A 27,033-nucleotide genomic window follows, 5' to 3' on the forward strand; every position below is an offset into this window, starting at 1 on the left:
GAGAGAGAGAGGAGGAGGGAGACTGAGGGGGAGAGAGAGAGCGACTGAGGGGTGGAAGAGAGAGAGAGAGAGACTGGGGGAGAGTGAGAGAGAGACTGGGAGATAGAGAGAGAGAGAATGAGGGGGGAGAGAGAGAGCGACTGAGGGGAGAGAGTAGAGAGAGGAGTGACTGGGGACAGATAGAGAGAGACTGGGGGAGAGGGAGGAGAGAGACTGGGAGAGAGAGAGAGACTGGGGAGAGAGAGAGCGAGACTGGGGAGAGAGATGGGGAGAGAGAGAGCGAGACTGGGGGAGAGAGATGGGGAGAGAGAGAGAGAGACTGGGGAGAGAGAGAGAGAGACTGTGGGAGAGAGAGAGAGACTGCAGGAGGGAGAGAGAGAGACTGGGGAGAGAGACGGGGGAGAGAGAGAGACTGGAGGAGGGAGAGACTGGAGGAGAGAGAGAGACGGGAGAGAGAGAGAGTCTATGTAAGCTTTGGCCATATGGTTCTCTGGAAACTTTCATGCCAATAAAGCATTTGAATTGGAATTGGAATTGGAGTCTGGGAGAGAGAGACTGGAGGAGGAGAGAGAGAGACTGGGAGACTGGGAGAGAGAGAGAGACTGGGAGATAGAGAGAGAGAGAGAGAGAGAGAGAGAGAGAGAGACTGAGGGGGGAGAGAGAGAGAGACGGGGAGAGAGAGTGAAACTGGGAGAGAGAGAGAGAGAGAGACTGGTGGAAGAGATAGAGAGACTGGGAGACAGAGAGAGAGAGACTGGGAGACAGAGAGAGAGATAAAGAGACGGGGACAGCACAGTGAAAGCATTGATTCCTTTATGACAGCACAAAAACTGCTTTGACATCATAGCAGCTCTTCGACATCATAGTCACTCAATGCTAATTCCCCGTAGAATTGGTCAACCGCTAATGAGCGGATTTTTGAAAGTTTTTTGGATACCGTCGGCACAATTTTTGTCTGACGGAAAAGTAAATACGCTTATGACCGTTCCGGAATCATAAACTTTCTTTTGATGTAACACACGTGTAGGTACGCTCTATAACTTTTGCGTGTATAGAAGACAGAAAGACAGACAGACAGAAGAGCAATTATATATATACTAGCTAGGGGTGCCCGGCGGTGCCGAGGCTTTTTTGAGGGCATGTAGTTGTTGGAAGAGAGAGAGAGAGCGACTGGGGGGGTGGGGGGCGGAAGAGAGAGAGAGAGCGACTAGGGGGGGTGGTGGGGCGGCAGAGAGAGAGAGAGCGACTGAGCAGGGGGGGAAAGAGAGAGAGCGCGACTGGGGGGGAAGAGAGAGAGCGAGTGGGGGGGAAGAGAGAGAGCGAGTGGGGGGGAAGAGAGAGAGCGAGTGGGGGGGGAAGAGAGAGAGCGGCTGGGGGGGAAGAGAGAGAGCGAGTGGGGGGGAAGAGAGAGAGCGAGTGGGGGGGGAAGAGAGAGAGTGAGTGGGGGGGAAGAGAGAGAGAGCGAGTGGGGGGGAAGAGAGAGAGCGCAGGGGGGAGAGAGAGACGAGTGGGGGGAAGAGAGAGAGCGAGTGGGGGGAGAAGAGAGAGAGCGAGTGGGGGGAAGAGAGAGAGCGAGTGGGGGGGAAGAGAGAGAGCGAGTGGGGGGAAGAGAGAGAGGGGCGAGGTGGGTGGGGGGAGGAGAGAGAGCGAGTGGGGGGGAAGAGAGAGAGCGATGTGGGGGGGAAGAGAGAGCGACTGGGGGGAAGAGAGAGCGACTGGGGGGTAGAGAGAGCGACTGGGGGGAAGAGAGAGCGACGGGGGGGAAGAGAGAGCGACTGGGGGGGAAGAGAGAGCGACTGGGGGGGGAAGAGTGAGCGACTGGGGGGGAAGAGAGAGCGACTGGGGGGAAGAGAACTCGCCTCCCCTCTCCCTCACACTCCCCCTCTCCTCACACTTCCCTCACACTCACCTCTCCCTCACACTACCCCCCCCCTCCCTCACACTCCCCCCCTCTCCCTCACACTACCCCTCCCTCTCACACTCCCCCCTCCCTCACACTCCCCCCCTCTCCTCACACTCCCCCCTCCCTCACACTCCCCCCCTCTCCCTCGCAACACTCCCCCCTCCCTCACACTCCCCCTCACTCCCCCCTCTCCTCACACTCCCCCCTCTCCCTCACACTCCCCCCCTCTCCCTCACACTCCCCCCCTCTCCCTCACACTCCCCCCTCCCTCACACTCCCCCCCCCTCACACTCCCCCCCTCTCCCTCACACTCCCCCCCCCTCTCCCTCACACTCCCCCCCCCCTCTCCCTCACACTCCCCAGACAGAAGAGCCGCTTTATATATATAGATAGATAGATGGGAGGAGATTGGTGTCAGTGACTGTGGGGCTGGTTTATATCAGACAGGAGGAGATTGGTGTCAGTGACTGTGGGGCTGGTTTATATCAGACAGGAGGAGATTGGTGTCAGTGACTGTGGGGTTGGTTTATATCAGACAGGAGGAGATTGGTGTCAGTGACTGTGGGGCTGGTTTATATCAGACAGGAGGAGATTGGTGTCAGGGACTGTGGGGCTGGTTTATATCAGACAGGAGGAGATTGGTGATAGTGACTGTGGTGTTGGTTTATATCAGACAGGAGGAGATTGGTGTCAGTGACTGGGGTTAAGAACATAAGAAATAGGAGCAGGAATAGGCCATCGGGCCCCTCGAGCCTGCTCCGCCATTCAATAAGATCATGGCTGATCATCGACCTCAACTCCACTTTCCCGCCAATCTCCATATCCCTTGATTCCCCTAGAGTCCAGAAATCTATCTCTCAGCCTTGAATATACTCAAAGACTCAGCATTCACAGCCCTCTGGGGCAGAGAATTCCAAAGATTCATAACCCTCTGAGTGAAGAAATTCCTCCACATCTCAGTCATAAATGGCCGACCCCTTATCCTGAGACTATGCCCCCTAGTTCTAGAGAGTCCAGCCAGGGGAAACAACCTCTCAGCATCTACCCTGTCAAACCCCATCAGAATCTTGTATGTTTCAATGAGATCACCTCTCATTCTTCTAAACTCCAGCGAGTATATCACACAGGAGATTAGTGTCAATGCAGTGAAATCTCTTGCAGGGTTTATCCCTGTGAAAATTCTGCTGGTTAATCAGGAATGTGGGTACTGGGGATCTCCTGTGTAAATAATTGCAGAATCACAGAGGGATCTTTACTCGGACTCTAACCCGTGCTGTACCTGCCCTGGGAGTGTTTGATGGGACAGTGTAGAGGAAGCTTTACTCTGTATCTAACCGTGCTGTACCTGCCCTGGGGGTGTTTGATGGGACAGTATAGAGGGAGCTTTACTCTGTATCTAACCCGTGCTGTACCTGCTCTGGGGGTTTGATGGGACAGTGTAGAGGGAGCTTTACTCTGTATCTAACCCATGCTGTACCTGACCTGGGAGTGTTTAATGGGACAGTATAGAGGAAGCTTTACTCTGTATCTAATCCGTGCTGTACCTGCCCTGGGGGTGTTTGATGGACAGTATAGAGGGAGCTTTACTCTGTATCTAACCCGTGCTGTACCTGACCTGGGAGTGTTTAATAGGACAGTGTAGAGGAAGCTTTACTCTGTATCTAACCCATGCTGTACCTGCCTTGGGAGTGTTGATGGGGCACTTGGTGCTCACCTCGATGATCATAACATTTAATCTGAAGATGATAGGTTTATATCATATCAGCTTCTTAATAGAGTATTAAAGTTGGTGACACTGGACATTTGAACCTGCAAGTTAATAAGATGAGGCGTTAGCTAGAATCATACACCCTAAGTCTTTCTGCTCCTCTACTCCTTTCAAAGTTTTACCATTTCATGTACATTTTATGTTTTTCTTCCTCATAAATCTATTACCTCACACTCATCTGCATTCTGAAGAACATCCATTAACCACTACTTTGTTTTTTGCCCTTTACCCAACTTCCTATCTATGCTGCCCCACTCCCTTTAATACCGTGAGCCTTAATTTGATTAACAAGCCTCCCGTCCGTTACCTTATCAAACACCTTTTGACAATCCATCTACACAACACCCATTGCATTTCCTCCCTCACTGCACCGAGTGCGGCCCCAGGCCCGATTATAAAAACAGTGAACATTATCCACCCACCTGTTCCCTCAGCAAAGGGGCCCTGCGCCAAACACCGGGACAGACAGGCAGTCAGGGAGTGTCTGTAAATGGAGGAGACATGGTGACTGGTCAGGGAGCGTCTGTAAATGGAGGAGAAATGGAGACTGGTCAGGGAGCATCTGTAAATGGAGGAGAAATGGTGACTGGTCAGGGAGCGTCTGTAAATGGAGGAGAAATGGTGACTGGTCAGGGAGCTTCTGTAAATGGAGGAGAAATGGAGACTGGTCATGGAGCGTCTGTAAATGGAGGAGAAATGGTGACTGGTCAGGGAGCGTCTGTAAATGGAGGAGAAATGGTGACTGGTCAGGGAGCGTCTGTAAATGGAGGAGAAATGGCTACTGGTCAGGGAGCATCTGTAAATGGAGGAGAAATGGTGACTGGTCAGGGAGCGTCTGTAAATGGAGGAGAAATGGTGACTGGTCAGGGAGCATCTGTGAATGGAGGAGAGATGGTGACTGGTCAGGGAGTGTCTGTAAATGAAGGCAAAATGGTGACTGGTCAGGGAGCGTCTGTAAATGAAGGAGAAATGGTGACTGGTTATGGAGCATCCGTAAATGAAGGAGGAATGCTGACAAAAATCTACAGGAATGCATTGAAAGCAAAGCTGATTTATTTGACATATATCCAGAATATTAAACTCCAGTTATACAGTTATTAACACCAGCAGAAACAAACTCCAACTCTCAGAATGAACATGGTTCAGTCCAGGATGTGATTAACAGCAGTAACAACAGCAGAATCCAACCCCAGCAGTCACTGGTGAACTCGCTGGTGTGTCAGCAGTTGGATGACCGAGTGAATCCCATTCCACAAACTGAGCAGGTGAACGGCCTCTCCCCGGTGTGAACTCACTGGTGGGTCAGCAGGCTGGATGACTGAGTGAATCCCTTCCCACACACGAAGCAGGTGAATGTCCACTCTCCAGTGTGAACTCGCTGGTGCCTCAGCAGGTTGGATGACTGAGTGAATTCTTCCCACACATGGAGCAGGTGAACGGCCTCTCCCCAGTGTGAACTCGCTGGTGTATCAGCAGATCCTTTGTGCTTTTAAAGATCTTCTCACAGTCAGAACATTTAAAAGGTCTTTTATCTGTGTGAATAAGTTGATGTTCAGTGAGGTGCGATGACCGAGTGAATCCCTTCCCACACATGGAGCTGGTAAACGCCCTCTCCCCAGTGTGAACTCGCTGGTGTCTCAGCAGGTTAGATGACTGAATGAATCCCTTCCCACACATGGAGCAGGTGAACGGTCTTCTCCTTAGCGTGAACTCGCTGGTGTTTCAGAAAGTCAGATGAATTAGTGAATCCCTTCTCACATATGGAACAGGTGAATGGCCTCTTGCCAGTGTGAATGCGCTGGTGTGTCAGAAGTTTGGATGGTCGATTAAATCCCTTCCCACATGTTGAGCAGGTGAACGGCCTCGCTCCAGTATGAATGCACTGGTGTCTCAGAAGCTCGGATGAACGAGTGAATCCCTTCGTTACACATGGAGCAGGTGAACAGCTGCTCTCTAGTGTGAATGTGCTGGTGTTTCACAAGCTCAGATGAACAAGTGAATCTCTTCCCACACACGGAGCAGGTGAACGGCCTCTCTCTAGTGTGAATGTGCTGGTGTTTCACAAGCTCAGATGAACAAGTGAATCTCTTCCCACACATGGAGCAGGTGAATGGCCTCTCCCCAGTGTGAACTTGCTGGTGTACCAGACAGTTGGATGAATGAGTGAATCCCTTCCCATACACGGGGCAGGTGAACGGCCTCTCCCCGGTATGACTGCGTCGATTAATTTCCAGCTTCAATGGGGGACTGAATCCCTTCCCACATTTCCACGGTTTCGCTGTGGTGCGGGTGTCATTTCGTCTCTCCAGGTTGGATGATCAGTTGAAGCCTCGTCCACACACAGAAGACGTGTACAGTTTGTCCCCGCTGTGAATGATGCGATGTTTTTTCAGGCTGTGTAACTGCTCTTTCCACAGTCAGTGCACTGGAACACTCTCACTCGGGTCTGTGTGTCTCGGTCACAACTGACCTTTGAAATCTTTTCCCACAGACAAACATTTCTCCTTCTATATTAAAAGGCCGATGATATTCAGGTCCTGATGAATCGTGTCACTCTGTCAGATTTTGATGTGATGTTTGGTTTGAATTTCTCATCTGCACATCCTCCCCTTCTAATGCCCTGTAAAAGCAGTTTACAAAAGTCAGGATAGAAATTTGGATTTCTCTCCCTTTCTCTCCTGAAGGTGCTGCGTGATGGTGGGGTTGGGCCCCAATCACTCTTTGTCCTCCAGTACCTCGCCAATGGCAATTCTGAGCTGTGAGCTGATACAGCGAGCTGCCAGCATTTCAACCATGGGGAGCAGCACAGCCGCCGGCGCTGGCTGATTCTGTCTGGAAAAGCTGAAGCCAATGGTAGCACACCAACAACAACTTGCATTTACATAACGCCTTTAACGTAGTAAAACGTTCCAAGGTGCTTCACAAGAGCGGAATCAGGCAAAGATTGACCTTAGGGCCGAGGCAACTGAAGGCACGACCACCAATGGTGGAGCGAAGGAAGTGGGGGATGCACAACAGGCCAGAATTGGAGGAATGCAGAGTTCATAGAATCAGAGAATGGTACAGCCTTCGGCCCATTGTCCCAGAGCCAGCTCTTTGAATTTAGTCCCACTCCTCTGCTTTATCCCCACAGACCCGCAATTTGTTTCCCAATTCAAGTAGTTCTCCAATTCCCCTTTGAAAGTTGCCATTGAATCTGCTTCCACCACCACTTCAGGCAGTGCCTTCCAGGTCATAACAACTCGCTGCTTAAATTCTTTCCTCATGTTTGCCGCTGGTTCTTTTGACAATGACCTTAAACCTGAGTCCTCTGGTTACCGACCCTTCTGACACTGGAGTCAGTTTCTCCTTATTAAGAGGGTTGTAAACATCTGGTCCACTTGGCACTGAAGTGTCTGAAACTCATAATAGGAACTCCAGGGAAACAAAATACTGACAAATGTTAAACTGTTCTGTTGACAAATGAAATCTCAATCTAAGTTTTAAAAGATAAATTGTTTAACGGGTTCACACTGACTCACCCGACTGGCCGATGCAAGTTCCACCCCTCAAACACCGCGATTGGTTGCAGAACTCGCTGCTCCCTTGGCCCTCCAGCCTCTGAGCTCGCTTCCTATTGGTTCCCAGGGCCATCAATCACCACTTGCCAACATTACGCTGCCAGATGAGGTTCAGGGGCTCAGAGGAAGAAAATAAATGAGGCCATGAATCTGAGTTGGGAAATATAATGAGAGAAACAAGATTCAACTGGTGAACTAAACTATTTAAAATCAACACAAATGAATTGTTGCCATTAATATATTCTTTTTGCGCCAAGTGAGAAACAAATTATGTTTTCCCACACACGGAGCAGGTGAACAGCCTCTCCCCGGTGTGACTGCATCGATGAGTTTCCAGCTTGGATGGGAATCAATTCCCACAGTCCCCACATTGCCACGGTTTCTCCGTGGTGTGGGTGTTTTTGTGCCTCTCCAGGTTGGAAGATCATTTAAAGCCTCATCCACACTTAGAACACACGGGGGCATTCCGGGGAAAGGCCTTGGTGTCGGTTCCAGAGTCGCGATCGGTGACGCAAAGTGAGTTTTCTCCGCTCCGATTGGGTGGAGAATCGCACGGGGTGGGGAGGAGGGGTGGAACGGGAGAGAGTCCGCGAGGCCCCGGACCGAGCGGCGTCAGTTGGACGGTCCACGTGATCGCCTCGGGGACACGTGAGCCGGGCCCACGGCCTGATTGACGGGAGCTTCCGATCAATAGGGAGCGAGTGGGGCGGTGTTGGAGGAGCGGGCCGGCAGCAGGTCCTCCAACCAATCGGGGAGCCCGAGGGGCGGGACAAGCGTTGGCTGATTGTCTGATCTGCAGGGCAGCGAGTTTCTCCAGTCCCTTGTTCAGGGCCCGGGGCCAGGGGAGGCTGTGGGCCTTTATTCCCCTTATTGGACACAAGGCTCTTTATCTCACAACACACTAGCTCAGGTTTTAACAATTGGTTTACAGGGAATAGTGAATTGAAAATTGCAAAACTGAGATTGTTAGTTTTACACAGGATTACACAGGCCATTCGGCCCAACCAGTCCATGACACGTTTATGCTCCACACGAGCCTCCTCCCATCTTTCCTCATCTAAATCTATCAGCATAACCCTCTATTCCCTTCTCCCACATATGCTTGTCCAGCCTCCCTTAAATGCATCGATACTATTCGCTTCAACCACTCCCTGTGGTAGCGAGTTCCACATTCTCACCACTCGCTGGGTAAAGAAGTTTCTTCTGAATTCCCTATTGGATTTCTTGGTGACTGTCTTATATTGATGGCCTCTAGTTATGCTCTTCCCCACAAGTGGAAACATTCTCTCTGTATCCACTCTATCAAAACCTTTCATAATGTTAAGGACCTCTAAGGTCACCCCTCAGCCTTTTTTCAAGAGAAAAGAGACCCAGCCTATTCATCCTTTCCTGATATGTATACCCTCGCATTTCTGGTATCATCCTTCTAAATCTTCTCTGCACCCTTTCCGGTGCCTCTCTATTCTATTTATAATATGGCAGCCAGAACTGTACGCAGTTCTCTAAGGGCTGAATTTTGCCGGCACTCAGAGTGCGGGTTTGGAGGCGAGTCCGCTGTCAAAACCACAAAGACTGACAGCGGGTCGGTATCCTGCTCTGAACCGCCTCCTTGTGAGTTTCCTAAGTGTCGGGTCTGTCATCCCTGAACAGACTCGACACCAAGCGGCAGGTCAGTCAATTTAGATACTTTAAAGCTTGATAAAAGATAGTTAAGCACCATTTCCCCATGTACTTACCATTTTACCAGGTTTTTAACAAGGTTTCCGGAGAACGGCTATCACGTCAGGTAAGTATGTCGGGTTCTCAATGACTGTGGATTGCTGTGAATAGGTGAAAGCTGCAGAAGTGGTCTAAAACCTACCATTTCACAGCTGTTCACTTCCCAGTCGTAGAATCTGGAGCATTAATGATTTGGAACCCACTTTGGAGCTTTATACAAACACGATTTCCCTTTCATAAAACCATGTTGACTCTGCCTAATCATATCATCATTTTCTAAGTGCCCTGTTCAACTTCCTTAATAATGGATTGCAGCATTTTCCCGAGGACTGATGTCAGGCTAACTGGCCTGTAGATCCCTGTTTTCTCTCTCCCTCCTTTCTTGAATAGCGGGGTTACATTTGCTACCTTCCATTCCACTAGGACCTTTCCAGAATCTAGGGAATTTCGGAAGATCACGACCAATGCATCCACTATCTCCACAGCCACCTGTGGTAAACCACTGTTTGTATTCCTGTTTGTCCTGTTTGTATTCCACTGTGTACATGCCTGGACATGCCTCGGCTGACTCCTCCCACAGGTCCTAGTATAAAGGTGACTGCTCCCCAGCCCTTTGTATCCTGGACCGGTCGACCACGCGAGGCAGACCTCCATTCTGTTGTTAATAAAAGCCTTTAGTTACTCTTCTAACTCTCAGTCTTTTATGAGTAATTGATAGCGCATCAATTTTATTAACAACATTTTTATAATGGAGAAGATCCTCACACCAGCATGCCTGGACTTAGATCATCGGGAGGCGGACTCATCCACCAAGTTTACTCACTGGCTTAAGTGTTTTGAAAAATTCCTGACTGCCTCCGAAGCAATCAAATCGGACGAGGACAAACTGGATGTCCTGACCTCCAAAGTGAACCACCGAGTGTACTCGGTCATCCAAGACGCGACCTCGTACGCGGACGCTATCAAGCTCCTCAAGGACCAGTACACGCGCCCAGTGAACGAAGTGTACGCCAGGCACCTTCTGGGGAGTCGTAAACAACAACCTGGGGAATCGACCGTGGAATACCTTCAGGCACTGTCTGTGCTTGGCCGGGCCTGTGGTTGTAAGGATGTAAAGGCCGCCGTGTACACAGAGGAACTTATCCGGGACGCTTTTGTAGCGGGCCACAGATCCAATTACACCCGACAGCGACTGTTGGAGCAGAGTAACCTCGACCTCAACAAAGCCTCTGAACTCGCACTGTCGTTGGATGCAGCCTACCAGGGCATGGATGCCTACTCCTCTGCACCGTGGACGCCGCGGGGAATGACAGCCTGGGACACGGTAGGACTGCCTCATAGCGCCGTGCCACCCCAGCCACACCACAACAACGGCCCAACTACCGCAGCAGTGTCCCAAGGCCAGGCAGCAGTGCCCCAAGGCCAGAAATGCTACTTCTGTGGCCAGGCAAAACACCCCAGAGCGCGCTGCCCGGCGAAAAACGCGATCTGCTCGGGCTGCGGGAAGAAGGGACACTACGCTAGCATCTGCAGGGCCAAAGCCACCCCGAACCCCAGCAGCGCCGCGTGTGGGCCATGCGGGCCGCCATCTTGGACCTCCCCGGCCATGTGCAAATCACCGGTACAGCAGCCATTTTGGACACCTCCAGCCACATGGGGATCATGGACGCCGCCATCTTGGACGACAACCGGGACGCAGCAGGCCCCCGACACCGCCTCATCTGATACCCGCAGCGACACACCGACCCCTACGCTGGCATCCGTTACACTGGACCAAGCGAGACCGCACCAACTGGCCAGTTCCACAATGGACATTAAGGTAAATGGTCACGATACAATCTGCCTTTTTGACTCTGGGAGCACGGAGAGCTTCATCCACCCCGACACGGTGCGGCGTTGCTCTCTCCCAGTCCTGCCTGCGCAACAGCGGATTTCTATGGCCTCCGAATCCCAGTCGGCGGACATCGGCGGCTACTGCATGGTGACACTCGTAGTAGACGGGACCGTGTACGATCATTTTAAACTTCTGGTCCTGCCTGACCTCTGCGCTGCCGTCCTGCTGGGGTTAGATTTTCAGTGCCACCTTAAAAGTGTTACGATGGCGTATGGTGGACCCCTACGCCCACTCACAGTCCGCAGCCAGCAGCTTCCAAATTGCCCGCCGCGCACCAGGTGCAACCTCGCCACACTCAGAGTCAGCCCCCCACCACTGTTTGCTAACCTCACCCCCGACTGTAAGCCCATTGCCACAAAGAGCAGGCGATACAGTGCCGGGGACAGGGTTTTCATTAAAACCGAAGTGGAGCGGCTCCTGAAAGAAGGGATTATTGAGGGCAGCACCAGCCCCTGGCGAGCCCAGGTTGTGGTCATTAAGACCGGCGAGAAGCAGCGCCTGGTCATCGACTACAGCCAGACAATAAATTGCTACACCCTGCTGGACGCCTACCCACTCCCCCGTATAGCTGATATGGTCAACCAGATCGCGCAGTACCACGTCTTCTCGACCATTGACCTGAAATCAGCGTACCACCAGCTCCCCATCCGCCCTGAGGACCGCCAGTACACTGCCTTTGAGGCAAAGGCCGCCTCTATCACTTCCTTAGGGTTCCCTTTGGCGTCACCAACGGGGCCTCCGTCTTCCAAAGGGAGATGGACCGGATGGTAGAACAAAATGCGTTGCAGGCCACTTTCCCATATCTGGACAATGTGACCATCTGCGGCCGTGACTTGCAGGACCATGACGCAAACCTCGAAAAATTCCTCCGCACCGCCCAACTCCTAAACCTGACATATAACAAGGAGAAGCGCATATTCCGCACAAACCGCCTCGCCATCCTTGGCTGTGTTGTGGAACACGGAGTCATCGGCCCCGACCCCGACCGGATGCGTCCCCTTATGGAACTTCCACTGCCCCACTGCCTCAAGGCCCTGAAGAGGTGCCTAGGGTTTTTCTCCTATTACGCCCAGTGGGTCCCCTACTATGCGGACAAGGCCCGTCCGCTGATCAAGTCCACCTCTTTTCCCTTGACGGCAGAGGCCCGCTTAGCCTTCCACCGTATCAAGGAGGACATTGCCAAAGCCACCATGCACGCAGTGGACGAATCCATCCCCTTCCAGGTGGAAAGCGACGCGTCCGACTTTGCCCTGGCCGCTACCCTCAATCAGGCGGGGAGACCCGTGGCCTTCTTTTCACGAACCCTCCAAGGCCCGGAGACCAGACACTCCGCTGTTGAGAAGGAGGCCCAGGCGATTGTGGAGGCTGTGCGTCATTGGAGGCACTACCTGGCTGGAAAACAATTTACCCTGCTCACTGACCAGCGTTCAGTTGCTTTTATGTTTTACAACAAGCAGAGGAGCAAAATCAAAAATGACAAGATCTTGAGGTGGAGAATCGAACTTTCCACCTACAACTACGAGATCTTGTACCGGCCCGGGAAGCTAAATGAACCCCCGGATGCGCTATCGCGTGGCACCTGCGCCAGCGCGCAGATCGATAGACTGCGGGCCCTCCACAATGACCTCTGCCACCCGGGGGTCACCAGGTTCTTCCACCTCATCAAGGCCCGCAACCTGCCTTACTCTATTGAGGAGGTCAGGACCATGACCAGGAACTGCCAAGTCTGCGCTGAGTGCAAACCGCACTTTTATAGACCAGACAGGGCCCACCTGATAAAAGCCACTCGCCCCTTCGAGCGCCTGAGCGTTGAATTTAAAGGGCCTCTCCCCTCCTCCGACCGCAATGTGTACTTCCTCAATATTATTGATGAGTACTCCCATTTCCCGTTCGCCTTCCCCTGCCCGGACATGACCAGTGCCACGGTCATTAAATGTCTGAACAACCTCTTCACCCTGTTCGGCTTCCCCAGCTATATCCATAGCGACCGGGGCTCATCGTTTATGAGCGACGAACTCCATCAGTACCTGCTAACTAGGGGTATTGCCACAAGCAGGACCACCAGTTACAACCCCCGGGGGAACGGACAGGTGGAAAGAGAAAATGCGACAGTTTGGAAGGCCGTCCTGCTAGCCTTAAAGTCTAGGGGCCTTCCAACCTCCCGCTGGCAGGATGTGCTCCCCGATGCACTCCACTCTATTCGGTCACTGCTCTGCACTGCCACTTAACGCCACCCCTCATGAGAAAATGTTTGTCTTCCCAAGGAAGTCCACATCGGGGACATCGCTACCGCCATGGCTGACGTCCCCAGGGCCGGTCCTACTGAGAAGACACGTGAGGACCCATAAAACGGACCCCCTGGTCGAGAGGGTCGACCTCCTCCACGCCAACCCCCAGTATGCTTACATCGCATACCCAGACGGGCGGGAGGACACAGTCTCCATAAGAGACCTTGCACCCTTGGGGGCCGCAGTAACCCACTACCCACTACCACCCCCCCCACGATCCGATATCCAGCCCCAGCAGACGGCAGGCCTGGGCCCCGCGACCCGCTCGACATCTACGAGGACGACACGCCTGTGCCACAGCCTACGCTGGACTCGACGCCGGAAGCTTCACTACCCCTGCCGTCGCCACGCCGATCACAGCGGCAGACAAGACCTCCAGAGAGACTCCAATACACTAACTTTTAATACACTTCACCCCGCCGGACTCAATTTTAAACAAGGGGTGAATGTGGTAAACCACTGTTTGTATTCCTGTTTGTCCTGTTTGTATTCCACTGTGTACATGCCTGGACATGCCTCGGCTGACTCCTCCCACAGGTCCTAGTATAAAGGTGACTGCTCCCCAGCCCTTTGTATCCTGGACCGGTCGACCACGCGAGGCAGACCTCCATTCTGTTGTTAATAAAAGCCTTTAGTTACTCTTCTAACTCTCAGTCTTTTATGAGTAATTGATAGTGCATCACCACCTCTTTTAGAACCCTCGGATGTAGGCCGTCAGCTCCAGGGGATTTGTCGGCTTTTAGTCCCGTTAGTTTCTCAAGTACTTTTTCTGGACTGATATGAATTACTTTAAGTTCCTCACTCTCATTAGCCCCTTGGTTCCCACTATTTCTGCAATCTCAACCTTCTCCAGTGCAGCTCACGCGGCTCCAGCTCGCGCAGCCTAAGCCCGGGCTGTCCGCAGTGCGGCTACAACATGCCCGTAGACTTGCACGAGTGGTCGGGACCTCTCACCCTGACCGAGGTGGATGAGAAGCCTGCGCAGCCCCTCCATGTCAAGTATGACAACATGGACAGAGATGTGCTGGGTAAAGTGCTGAGCCCGGCCCAGGTACTGACTGCAGCTGAGAGCTGAACACACAGGAACCGCTCCAGTGCCTGGAGCCAGCAACAAGAGGCAACAAAAGCAAGGAAGGCACAGAGTACAAAAGCAAGGAAGTTATGATGAACCTTCGTAAAACACTGGTTCGGCTTCAACTGGAGGATTGTGTCCAATTCTGGGCACCGCACTTTAGGAAGGATGTGAAGGCCTTAAGAGATGGTGCAGAAAAGATTTACAATAATGGTTCCAGGGATGAGGGACTTCAGTTGCGTGGATAGACTGGAGAAGCTGGGGTTGTTCTCCCTAGAGCAGAGAAGGTTGAGAGATCTGATAGAGGTGTTCAAAATCATGAGAGGTCTAGACAGAGTAGAGAGAGAGAAACTGTTCCCATTGGCGGAAGGGTCGAGAACCAGAGGACACAGATTTAAGGTGATTGGCAAAAGAACCAAAGGCGACATGAGGAAAAACTTTTTTACACAGCAAGTGGTTAGGATCTGGAATGCACTGCCTGAAAGGGTGGTGGAGGCAGATTCAATCACTGCTTTCAAAGGGGAATTGGATAAGTACCTGAAGTAAAGAAATGTGCAGGGTTACGGAGAAAGTGGGGGGGGTGGGACTAGCTGAAGTGGTCTTGCAGAGAGCTGGCACAGGCTTGATGGGCCGAATGGCCTCCTTCTGTGCTGTAACCATTCTATGATTCTAAGCTTATATTGTGGTTAATAACAGACAAAATCTGTTCTTTCCCCTGATCTGATTACAGATTCCAACCAGTCGATTCAGTGAATGGAATGTCTTATCAGTGTTGCCATGGTGACCTGTCTGCAGTGAAGTGCCTGTTTGAGTTTCTAACTCAGACTAAACTTCTCTTTCCCATAATACACATTATATCAAACATTTGATGACAATGTATTTTAACCATGTTATGTTAATATGTTTAAAATCTACAGGGAGATCAGATACACAAATCTTTAAAAGTTGGAGGACAAGTTTATAAAGTGGTTTAAAAATGTTACCCGAGGTTTTTTATAAATGGGGCGTAGAAAACAAAACCATCGGTTCGGCTGCAGTTAGAATAAGTTTTGGGCATCTTACACGAGGAAGGATGTCGGGGCCACAGAGAGGCTGCAGAATAAATTCACTGAGGTTATACCACGGATGACAGGCTTTAGTTATCAGAGAATCAGAGAATGATACAGCACAAAAGGTGGCCATTTGGCCCATCATGCTTGTGCCAGCTCTTTGGGAGAGCTATCCAATTAGTCCCACTCCCTTGCTCTTTCCTCATATTCCGGTAAATGTTTTCCCTTCAAATATTTATCCAATTCTCTTTTGAAAGTTAGTCTTGAATCTGCTTCCACCACCCTTTCAGGCAGTGCATTTCAGATCATAATAACTCGCTGGGTAAAGAAATGTTTCCTCATGATGACCTGTCTGCAGTGAAGCACCTGTTTTGTGTTTCTAACTAAGGTGAACTTCTCTTTCCCAGGAGGAGAGACGAGTGAAACTGGGGCACTTCTCATTAGAACAAAGCAGGGTGAGAGGAGATGTGAGCGAGGTGTTTAAACTTGATCAACGACACCGACCAAAACATCAGAGACACTCCCTGTCCTTCAGGACCTGTGTCCAGGGGAGAAGCTGATGGGTTTATCAGGTCATCTTTGGGTTAATTGTTGTGCTCGTGGAGCTGAGCCCCTAGTGTCAGCATCAAACACTCTCCAGTCGCGTTCAGCATGGGTCAGATACAGAGTAAACCCATCAACCACTCCCCGACACAGATACCGAGCGACAGGGAGTGTCCGGGATAATGACATTTCTCACTCAATAAGGTATAAATTGATCCTGTACCTCTCCCCATTAATCCTGGGCTCCACACGGGGCGAATCCTGCTCCTGTTTCGCTTCCTGTAACAGCACTGAGCTAAACCCAGCCCATAATGAGCAGGGCTCAGGGAGGCTGGTTGCTAGGCACTGCAGTGATGTCATAAAGCAGGGCCATTCAGCCCAGCTGGTCGTCTCCTTGTCCCTTTAAAGGTGGAGAGCCGGGACACCCTGTCTCCAAACACATCCCAGCTGTTCATACTGAGAATCCCTGGGGAAGGCCCAAGGCCCAGAGTGTGGAACACAACCAAGGGGGAAAGAGGAGGAGAGAAGGGGAGGTAAATCAAGGAGTCGGGACTGAGGGACACCAAGCTTCAGTTTTAGAGCCTGTAGACTTCAGGAGGGGAAGAGTGAGTTCAGTAGTTTTAGGATCCAGGGAGAGAACAAGGAGCAGATGGGGAGACTGGTGTGGATTCCAGCACAGTGAGGATGTAGGGGGAGGGAGATTGTGTCGGGTCGTGTATTAGGGGTGTAGGAGGGACAAGAGAGGAAAGGTCAGAGGAGCAATTACTGCAGCAGTGCCCATAAATAGAGAGAGAGAAGGTGGGGGTTCGAGTGGACCAGGGACAGTCTGTTAAACTCTCTGTTTGCTGTGACCAGTTTTTCTTCGGTTAAAAATGGCCTCCTGTAGCCCAGTGACACAAACAGCCCATTATACTCCACCAATGGCCTTTGTTCTGGTGAGGTCTCCCTTTGTGAAACACCGGCTGTTGTTAAAGCTTTTCATTCTGACACGCTCACACTGAGAAATGAGCTGCAGAACTGCCGACACCGTCAGCTTTAAGGAGACGTTTCCCTTTAGAGATCGGATTGTCCATTGAGTTTGATTAAACTGATGTTAAAGTAACAAGGCTGCTTTGCCCCGTGACAATAACAGATTATTAGAATATTTCCCATAGGTTAAAATCCAATGTTACTGGGGCTCACTGCCCTGGAGGGTTGAAGTGGACCCTGTGATATAATAGAATTTTCTGTCCTGTCAGACTTGGACATCTTGTAGATCCATCTTTAAAAAGTTGTGGGATCTCAGTTCTCAGATGGATTCCAGTCAGTTTGTAACAAGTCCTCAATCAGCTCGTCTTATTGTCGAGATATCAAGGACTCGACACACTGCGTGTGTATGAAACAAAGCTCATTTATTTGACATTGATACAGATTAAACTCCAGCCTAGTTATAGGCATTACTAACATCAGCTGAAACAAACCCCAACTGTCAGAATGAACATGGTTCAGTCCTGGATGTGATTAACAGCAGAATCCAATCCCTGCAGTCACTTGTGAACTCGCTGGTGTGTCCGCAGGTTGGACAACTGAGTGAATCCCTTCCCACACTCAGAGCAGCTGAACGGCCTCTCCCCAGTGTGATTTCACTGGTGTGTCAGCAGATCTCTTGTGCTTTTAAAGCTCTTCTCACACTCAGGACATTAAAAAGGTCTCTTATTAGTGTGAACAAGTTGGCGTGTCCGGACACATAGAAACATAGAAGATAGGAGCAGGAGTCGGCCATTCGGCCCCTCGAGCCTGCTCCGCCATTCAATACGATCATGGCTGATCATCCAAGTTCAGTACCCGGTCCCTGCTTTCTCCGCATACCCCTTGATCCGTTTAGCCTTAAGAAATATATCCAACTCCTTCTTGAATATATTTAATGTATTGGCCTCTACTGCCTTCTGTGGTAGAGAATTCCACAGGTTCACCACTCTCTGGGTGAAGAAATTCCTTCTCATCTCTGTCCTAAATGGCCTACACCTTATCCTTAGACTGTGACCCCTGGTTCTGGACTCCCCGACCATCGGGAACATCCTTCCTGCATCTAGTCTGCCCAGTCCTGTCAGAATTTTATAAGTTTCAATGAGATCCCCTCTCATTCTTCTAAACTCCAGCGAGTACAAGCCCAATCGACCCAATCTCTCCTCATACGTCATTCCTGCCATCCTAGGTATCAGCCTGGTGAATCTTCGCTGAAATCCTTCCATGGCAAGAACATCCTTTCTCAGATAAAGCGACCAAAACTGCACACAATACTCAAGATGTGGTCTCACCAAGGCTCTGTCTAACTGCAGCAAGACATCCTTGTTCCTGTACTCAAACCCTCTCGCTACGAAGGCCATCATGCCATTTGCCTTCTTAACCGTCTGCTGCACCTGCATGCTTACCTTCAGCGACTGGTGCACAAGGACACCCAGGTCTCGTTGCACTTCCCCTTCTCCCAATCTATTGCCATTCAGATAATAATCTGCCTTCCTGTTTTTGCCACCAAAGTGGATAACCTCACATTTATCCACGTTATATTGCATCTGCCATGCTTTTGCCCAATCACCCAACCTGTCCAAATCATCCTGGAGTTTTTTGGCATCCTCCTCACAGCACACACACCCACCCAGCTTTGTGTTGTCTGCAAATTTGAAGATATTACATCTAGTTCCCTTGTCTAGATCATTAATATATATTGTGAATAGCTGGGGTCCAAGGACTGATCCCTGCGGTACCCCACTAGTCACTGCCTGCCACTCGGAAAAAGACCCGTTTATTTCAACTCTTTGCTTCCTGTCTGCCAACCAGTTCTCTATCCAAGTCAGTACCTTGCTTCCAATCCCATGTGCCTTAACTTTACACGCTATTCTCTTATGCGGGACCTTATCGAAAGCCTTCTGAAAGTCCAAATACACCACATCCACTGGTTCTCCCTTATCTATTTTACCAGTTACATCCTCAAAAAATTCCAGTAGATTAGTCAAGCACAATTTACCTTTTGTAAATCCATGTTGACTTTGTCCGATCCTGTCACTGTTTCCCAAGTGCTCTGCTATTACATCTTTTATAATGGACTCTAGCATTTTCCCCACTACCGATGTCAGGCTTACTGGTCTGTAATTCCCCGTTTTCTCTCTACCACCTTTTTTGAATAGTGGGGTAACATTAGCTACCCTCCAATTCATGGGTACTGTTCCAGATTCCATTGAATGCTGGAAGATGATCAGCAAAGCATCAACTATTTCTAGGGCCACTTCCTTAAGTACCCTAGGATATAGATTATCAGGCCCTGGGGATTTATCGGCCTTCAATCCCATCAATTTCCCGAACACCATTTCCCTACAAATACTGATTTCTTTCAGTTCCTCCCTTTCATCAGACCCTATGTTCCCCAGCATCTCTGGGAGGTTATTTGTGTCCTCCTTTGTGAAGACAGAACCAAAATATGCATTTAATTGGTCTGCCATTTCTTTGTTCCCCATTATAAATTCCCCTGATTCTGACTGCAAGGGACCATACGGAGGAAGTTGGATGACTGAGTGAATCTCATCCTACACACAGAGCAGGTGAATGGCTTCTCCTCAGTGTGAACTCGCTGGTGTGACTGCAGGTGGGAAGAATGAGCAAATCCTTTCCCACACTCAGAGCAGGTGAACGGACTCTCCCCAGTGTGAACTCGCTTGTGTGTCAGCATGTTGGATGAATGAGTGAATTCTTTCCCACATATGGAGCAGGAGAATAACCTCTCCCTGGTGTGAGCTCGCTTGTGTGTCAGCAGGTTGGATGAACGAGTGAACCCCTTCCCACATACGGAGCAAGTGAATGACCTCTCCCCAGTGTGAACTCGCTGGTGTTTCAGCAGGTTGGATGAGTGGGCAAATGTCTTTGCACAGTGAGAGCACCTGAATGGTCTCTCGTCACTGTGAACTCACTGGTGTCACAGCAGGTGGTTAGACTGAGAAAATCCCTTCCTACACAATGAGCAGGTGAACGGCCTCTCCCCAGTGTGAATTTGCTGGTGTTTCAGCAGGTTTGATGATTCTTTGAAAGTCTTCAGGCAGTGAGAGCAAATGAACGGTCTCTCCCAAGTGTGACTGCGTCTATGAGTTTCCAGCTGGGATGGGTAATTGAATCCCTTCCCACAGTCCCCACATTTCCACGGTTTTTCCATGGTGCGGGTGTCCTTGTGTCTCTCCAGGTTGGACTGTCAGTTGAAGCCTCGTCCACACACAGAACACGTGTACGGTTTCTCCCCGCTGTGAATGGTGCAATGTTTTTTCAGGCTGTGTAACTGGTTAAAGCTCTTTCCACAGTCAGTGCACTGGAACACTCTCACTCGGGTGTGTGTGTCTCGATGCTTTTCCAGTCACACAGATGTTTGAAATCTTTTCCCACAGACATAACAGACAAACATTTCTCCATCCACATTCAAAGGCCGATGATATTCGGGTCCTGATGAATGAAGTGACTCTGTCAGATCTTGACCTGATGTTTGGTTTGAGTTTGTGGTCTTACAGCCTGTAAAAAAAGAGTTTACAAAAGTCATCACAGCAAAGCAAGGATAGAAAATCAGAACAGACAATTCTAGGTGCTGACTCTGGCTGGGTTCAGTTCTACACTCACTGGTTCCCCTCCCTCTCCTCCCCTGAAGGTGCTGACTCTGGCTGGGTTCAGTTCTGCACTCACTGGTTCCCCTCCCTCTCTTGCCCTGAAGGTGCTGACTCTGGCTGGGTTCAGTTCTACACTCACTGGTTCTCCTCCCTCTCCTCCCCTGAAGGTGCTGACTCTGGCTGGGTTCTGTTCTACACTCACTGGTTCCCCTCCCTCTCCTCCCCCGAAGGTGCTGACTCTGGCTGGGTTCAGTTCTACACTCACTTGTTCTCCTCCCTCTCCTCCCCTGAAGGTGCTGACTCTGGCTGGGTTCAGTTCTACACTCACTGGTTCCCCTCCCTCTCCTCTCCTGAAGGTGCTGACTCTGGCTGGATTCAGTTCTACACTCACTGGTTCCCCTCCCTCTCCTCTCCTGAAGGTGCTGACTCTGGCTGCGTTCAGTTCTACACTCACTGGTTCATAAGAACATAAGAAATAGGAGTAGGAGTAGGCCATTCGGCCCTTCAAGCCTGCTCTGCCATTCAATAAGATGATGGCTGATCTTCTACCTCATCTCCGCTTTCCTGCACTGTCCCCATATCCCTTGATTCCCTTAATATTCAAAAATCTATCAATCTCTGTCTTGAATATACTCAACGACTGAGCCCCCACAGCCCTCTGGGGTAGAGAATTCCAAAGATTCGCCACCTTCTGTGTGAAGAAATTACTCCTCATCTCAGTCCTAAATGGCCGACCCCTTATTCTGAGACTGTGACCCCAGGTTCTTGATTCCCCAGCCAGGGGAAGCATCCTCCCAGCATCCATCCTGTCAAGCCCTGTGAGAGTTTTGTATGTTTCAATGAGATCACCTCTCATTCTTCTAAACACTGCAGAATATAGGCCTAGTCGACTCAATCTCTACTCATAGGACAATCCCCCCATCCCAGGAATCAGTCTGGTGAACCTTCGTTGCACTCCCTCTACGGCAAGGAGACCAAAACTGTACACAATACTCCAGGTGTGGTCTCACCAAGGCCCTATATAATTGCAGTAAGACGTCTTTACTCTTATATTCAAATCCTCTTGTAATAAAGGCCCACCTTTCGTGAAGTGCTCCGGCCACTTTATTAAACACACAGCAGAAGCACATTATTCTGATAGGAGATCACTTACACACAAGCAGTCAGCGGTGTGGAGCCTCCCGAGAGTTCAGCCCCTTTAAGAACATAAGAAATAGGAGCAGGAGTGGGCCATTCGGCCCCTCGAGCCTGCTCCACCATTCAATGAGATCATGGCTGATCTTCTGCCTCAACTCCATTCACCGGTCCTATCGTCATATCCCTTGATGCCCTTACTGGTCAGAAATCTATCGAATCTGTTTTGAATATACCCAATGACTGAGCCTCCACAGCCCTCTGGGGTAGAGAATTCCAAAGATTCACCACCCTCTGTGTGAAGAAATTTCTTCTCATCTCAGTCCTGAATGGCCGGCCCTTTATCCTGAGGCTGTGGCCCCTGGTTCTAGACTCCCCAGCCAAGGGAAACATTCTCCCAGCATCCATCCTATCAAGCCATGTAATAATTTTGTATGCTTCAATGAGATTCCCTCTCATTCTTCTGAATTCAAGAGAATGCAGGCCTAGTTTACTCAATCTCTTCTCATACAACAGTCCCGCCATCCCAGGAACCAATCTCGTGAACCTTCACTGCACTCCCTCTATGGCAAGTATATCCTTCCTTAGGTAAGGAGACCAAAATTGTACACAGTACTCCAGGTGTGGTCTCACCAAGGCCCTATATAATTGGAATAAGACTTCTTTATTCCTGTACTCAAATCCTCTTGTAATGAAGGCCAGCATACCATTTGCCTTCCTAATGGCACCTGCACATTCACTTTCAGTGACTCATGTACAAGGACACCCAGGTCCCTTTGAGCATCTGCATTCCCCAATCTTTCACCATTTAGGAAATACTCTGCCTTTCTGTTTTTTCTACCAAAGTGGATAACTTCACATTTATCCACGTTATCATCCATCTGCCATGTTCTCACCCACTCACTGAGCCTGTCGAGATCCCCTTGAAGCCTCTTCACATCCTCTTCACAACTGACACTGCCACCTAGCTTTGTATCATCAGCAAATTTGGAAATGTTACATTTAGTCCCCTCATCCAAATCATTGATACAGATTGTGAATAGCTGGGTCCCAAGCACCGATCCTTGCGGTACCCCACTAGTCACAGCCTGTCATCCTGAAAAAGACCTGTTTATCCCTACTCTTTGTTATCTGTCTGTTAACCAATTCTCAATCCATGCTAGTATATCACCCCCAATTCCATGTGCCCTAATTTTGTTCACCAACCTCTTGTGTGAGACCTTATCGAAGGCCTTCTGAAAATCCAAATACCCCACATCTGCCGGTTCCCCTTTGTCTACTCCACTAGTTACATCCTCAAAGAACTCCAATAGGTTTGTCAAACAGGATTTCCCTTTCATAAATCCATGTTGACTCTGCCTAATCTTACTATTAGTTTCTAAGTGCCCAGTTATTGCATCCTTTATAATAGATTCCAGCATTTTCCCAACTACTCATGTGAGGCTAACAAGTCTGTAGTTCCCCGTTTTCTCTCTTCCCTCCATTCTTAAATAGCGGGGTTACATTTGCCATCCTCCAATCTGCAGGAACCATTCCAGAATCTATAGAATTTTGGAAGATGATGACCAGTGCGTCCACTATTCCAATGGCCACCTCTTTCAAAACCCTAGGATGGAGGTCATCCGGTGCTTGGGATTTATCGACTCTTAGTCCCATTAATTTTGCTAGTACTGTTTTTTTACTAATAATAATCTCTTTAAGTTCCTCATTCTCGAAACACCCTTGGTTTTCTCGTATTTCTGGGAGGTTTTTTGTGTCTTCCTCCGTGAAGACAGAAACAAAGTATTTACTTAAGTTTCTCTACCATTTCCTCATTCCCCATTTAAATTCCCCATCTCTGACTGTAAAGGACCTACATTTACCTTCGCCAGTCTTTTCCTTTTTACATACCTATAGAAGCTTTTACAATCCGTTTTTATATTTTTCGCTACTTTGTGCTCTGATGTGCCTTCAATAACCACAAAACTAGAAGTTATAGGCCTAGAAATTCAGTGCCCTTAGCACCGATTTTGCGGCGCTAGGGGGCCTAGCGCTGCAATTGGCGCCGGTTCCTAAATTGCCTGGGGCCCTTCCGCGGCGGTAGACCGGTAGCGCTGCGCCGGCACCGATGACGTCATCGGTGTGCGCAGCGTCCCGGTTGCCGTGGTAACCCGGCCCCAAGCCGAAATTCAGTTGCGCCCGCCTCGCCCGTGGCAGGCGCAACTAAGACTCTGGCAACAGAGTCTTCCCCCAGTGTGCGCCGGCGCATAAAGGTGGAGCGGCGGCCGGCCGCGTTCCCGGCGGCCGCCTGCCCGCACCTCCCTTCCCGGACGCCTGCATTCCCCCCCCGCGGCCCTGATCAGTGTCTCATGCGAGCCCGGCACTTCCCCGAGGTGCCGGGCTCAGATGTCGGGTCAATCCGCCGGACAGTTGTCGGCTGCAGGCAGCTCCTCCTTAACAGGAGGAGGAGGCCTGCAGTTCCCCCGCCTGCCGCACCGCATCGGGTGCCGCAGCGGGGGATTAGTGCCGGGAAACCCAAGTTCATGCCCGTTTTGAGGCGCTAAAGGAGGGTTTTAGCGCCCGCCACCGTCTGGGCCCGGCGCACCCGAATTTTCGTCGGGCGCTACCGCATTACCGCTGGCGCAAACTTTCTGGCGCTACAGCCCTGGCAAGACCAGAACCCAATTTCTAGGCCATAGACTTTAACAAGTTGGCTTTTAATCACTATGATCAGAGCTAACATCTCAACACACTGACTGGCTCACAGGAATGAGTCATACAGATCCTGGGATCTTTAAGTAAGAGAAGTCAGGGGTGGAGCCAAGAGCCAAGACCTGGAACCTTCCAGATTAGTCAGGGAAGAGGAAGTGAAACTATACACCGTGTGGGGGAGGGTAATATACATGAGTGCAAAACGAATACAGGCAAGACAAACCGATTTCATTACATTCACCCCTTCTTTAGATTTAGTCCATCGGGGTGATGTTTCTTAAAAGTTGGTATAAGTGATCGGCGCAAAGCCGGTTGGGGTGCCTCTAGGGGAGTGGATTCTGGTTCCTCCGCTGTCCGGGCCTCCGCAGTGTCTTCCAGGTTATCTGCAGTGTCCTCCAGGTTAAAATTGGGTATTGATACCTCTGGGCGTCCTGTCTCTTTTTGGTGTAGGTCTTCCTCGGGTAGTCTCTCATCGTTCTCTCCGCTCTCCGAGGGAGCAAGGTCTTTTATGGAAACAGTGTCCTCTCGCCCGTCAGAGTATTCGATATAGGCGTACTGAGGGTTTGCATGGAGGAGCTGTACCTTTTCCACAAGGGGGTCCGTTTTATGGCCTCTCACGTGCTTCCGCAATAGTACTGTCCCCGGAGACGTCAGCCACGCGGGTAGAGATATGCCCGAGGTGGATTTCCGGGGGAAAACGAACATCTTTTCGTGAGGGGTAGCGTTAGTGGCTGTACATAACAGAGACCTTATGGAGTGGAGCACGTCTGGGAGGACTTCCTGCCAGCGGGAGGTCGGAAGGCCTTTTGACTTTAAGGCTAACGTGACAGCCTTCCAAACAGTAGCATTCTCCCTTTCCACTTGCCCATTACCCCGGGGGTTGTAGCTAGTGGTTCTGCTAGTGGCTATCCCCTTCGAGAGCAAGAACTGGCGCAGCTCGTCACTCATAAATGACGTCCCCCTATCGGTGTATGTAGTTCGGCATGCCAAACATGCAGAATAGATTACAGAGACACTTGATGACCGTGGCACTGGTCATGTCTGGGCAGGGAATGGTGAAGGGGAAGCGGGAATATTCATCGATGATATTGAGGAAGTATACGTTACGGTCGGCAGAGGGAAGGGGTCCCTTGAAGTCCAGACTTAGGCGCTCGAATGGCCGTGTGGCTTTGATAAGGTGTGCACGGTCAGGCCTGTAGAAACGAGGCTTGCATTCCGCACAGGTGCGGCAGGCTCTGGTCATTGCCCTGACCTCCTCGATGGAGTGGAGCAGATTGCGGGACTTTATAAAATGGTATAGTCGGGTGACCCCTGGGTGACAGAGGTCGTTGTGGAGACCCTGTAATTTGTCCGTATGAATGCTGGCACACATTCCCCACGATAGGGCGTCTGGGGGTTCATTAAGTGCTCCCCACTGTACATAATATCATAGTCGAACGTGGATAGTTCGATCCTCCACCTGAGTATTTTGTCATTCTTGATTTTCCCCCTTTGTTTGTTATTAAACATGAAAGCCACCGACCGCTGGTCGGTGAGCAGGGTGAAACGTTTGCCGGCTAGGTAGTGTCTCCAGTGCCGCACTGCCTCCACTATAGCCTGTGCCTCCTTCTCGACAGAAGAGTGCCTGATTTCCGGTCCCTGAAGGGTTCGGGAGAAGAAGGCCACAGGTCTCCCAGCCCGATTGAGGGTCGCAGCTAAGACAAAGTCTGACGCATCGCTTTCGACTTGAAAGGGAATGCTTTCGTCCACTGCACACAGTGCAGCCCTTTCAATGTCCTGTTTGATACTGGTGAAAGCCTCCCGAGCTTCAGCTGATAGTGGGAAGGACGTCGATTTAATGAGGGGTCGGGCCTTATCAGAGTAATTGGGCACCCATTGGGCATAATACGAAAAAAATCCCAGGCACCTTTTTAAAGCTTTGGGATTGTGTGGCAGGGGCAGTTCCTTTAGGGGGCGTAATCGGTCAGGGTCCGGTCCAATTACCCCATCTTCCACCACACAGCCAAGGATACAGAGACGGGTTGTGTTGAAGACACATTTGTCTTCGTTGTAGGTTAGATTCAGCTTTAGGGCAGTTTTTAAAAATCTCGCAAGATTTAGATCGTGGTCTTGCTGGTTGTGCCCGCAGATAGTGACATTGTCCAGATAGGGGTAGGTAGCTTGTAGTTTATTCTCGTCAACCATGCGGCCCATCTCACGTTGGAAGACCGAGACCCCATTTGTTACCCCGAAGGGCACTCTCAGAAAAAGGTAGAGGCGTCCGTTCACCTCAAAGGCGGTGTATGGGCGGTCCTCCGTTCTAATGGGGAGCTGGTGATACGCGGATTTGAGGTCGATAGTCGAGAAGACTTGGTATTGCGCAATCTGGTTGACCATTTCTGATATGCGGGGTAAAGGGTAGGTGTCCAGCTGGGTATAAATATTAACAGTCTGGCTGTAGTCAATTACCATCCGTTTCTTTTCGCTATTTTTAATTATGACTACTTGGGCATGCCACGGACTGCTCCTGCATTCAATAATGCCTTCCCGCAGGAGTCTGTCCACTTCCGCCTTGATAAAGTGTCTGTCTTCCAGACTGTACCGTCTACTTTTGGTCGCTATGGGCCTACAGTTCGGAGCGAGATTAGCGAATAAAGAGGGCGGGCTGATTTTTAAGGTTGATAGGCCACAGACTGTGAGTGGCGGCTGGGACCCGCCATATGCTAGCGTGACACTTTCGTGGTGGCACTGGAAGTCCAGGCCCAAGATTACATTAACACAGAGTTCTGGCATCACGAGTTTAAAATCCTTGTA

General features: G+C 50.4%; 1 protein-coding gene, 1 long non-coding RNA gene and 1 pseudogene across 2 annotated transcripts; 1 reads left to right on the plus strand and 2 right to left on the minus strand.

Annotated features, from left to right (window-relative positions):
- LOC147118844 (uncharacterized) overlaps positions 1–27,033 on the plus strand; it is a 57,126-nt pseudogene that overhangs the window by 9,349 nt on the left and 20,744 nt on the right.
- LOC147118845 (uncharacterized) lies at positions 4,707–7,879 on the minus strand. The gene is made up of 2 exons (XR_015077958.1): positions 7,193–7,879; positions 4,707–6,291 (listed from the first exon to the last, which is right to left on the minus strand). It is a non-coding gene; the product is annotated as an uncharacterized LOC147118845 (long non-coding RNA).
- Positions 17,177–20,013, minus strand: LOC147118846 (uncharacterized). Its single transcript, XM_085984632.1, is given in 2 exon segments — positions 17,177–17,382; positions 19,365–20,013. Coding segments are annotated over 2 exon segments (672 nt in total). The 5' UTR covers positions 19,977–20,013; the 3' UTR covers positions 17,177–17,322.

The sequence above is a fragment of the Somniosus microcephalus genome, chromosome 4, assembly GCF_052327205.1.
Source record: "Somniosus microcephalus isolate GS21.2 chromosome 4, FLI_Smic_1.0, whole genome shotgun sequence".
Classification (NCBI taxonomy): domain Eukaryota; kingdom Metazoa; phylum Chordata; class Chondrichthyes; order Squaliformes; family Somniosidae; genus Somniosus; species Somniosus microcephalus.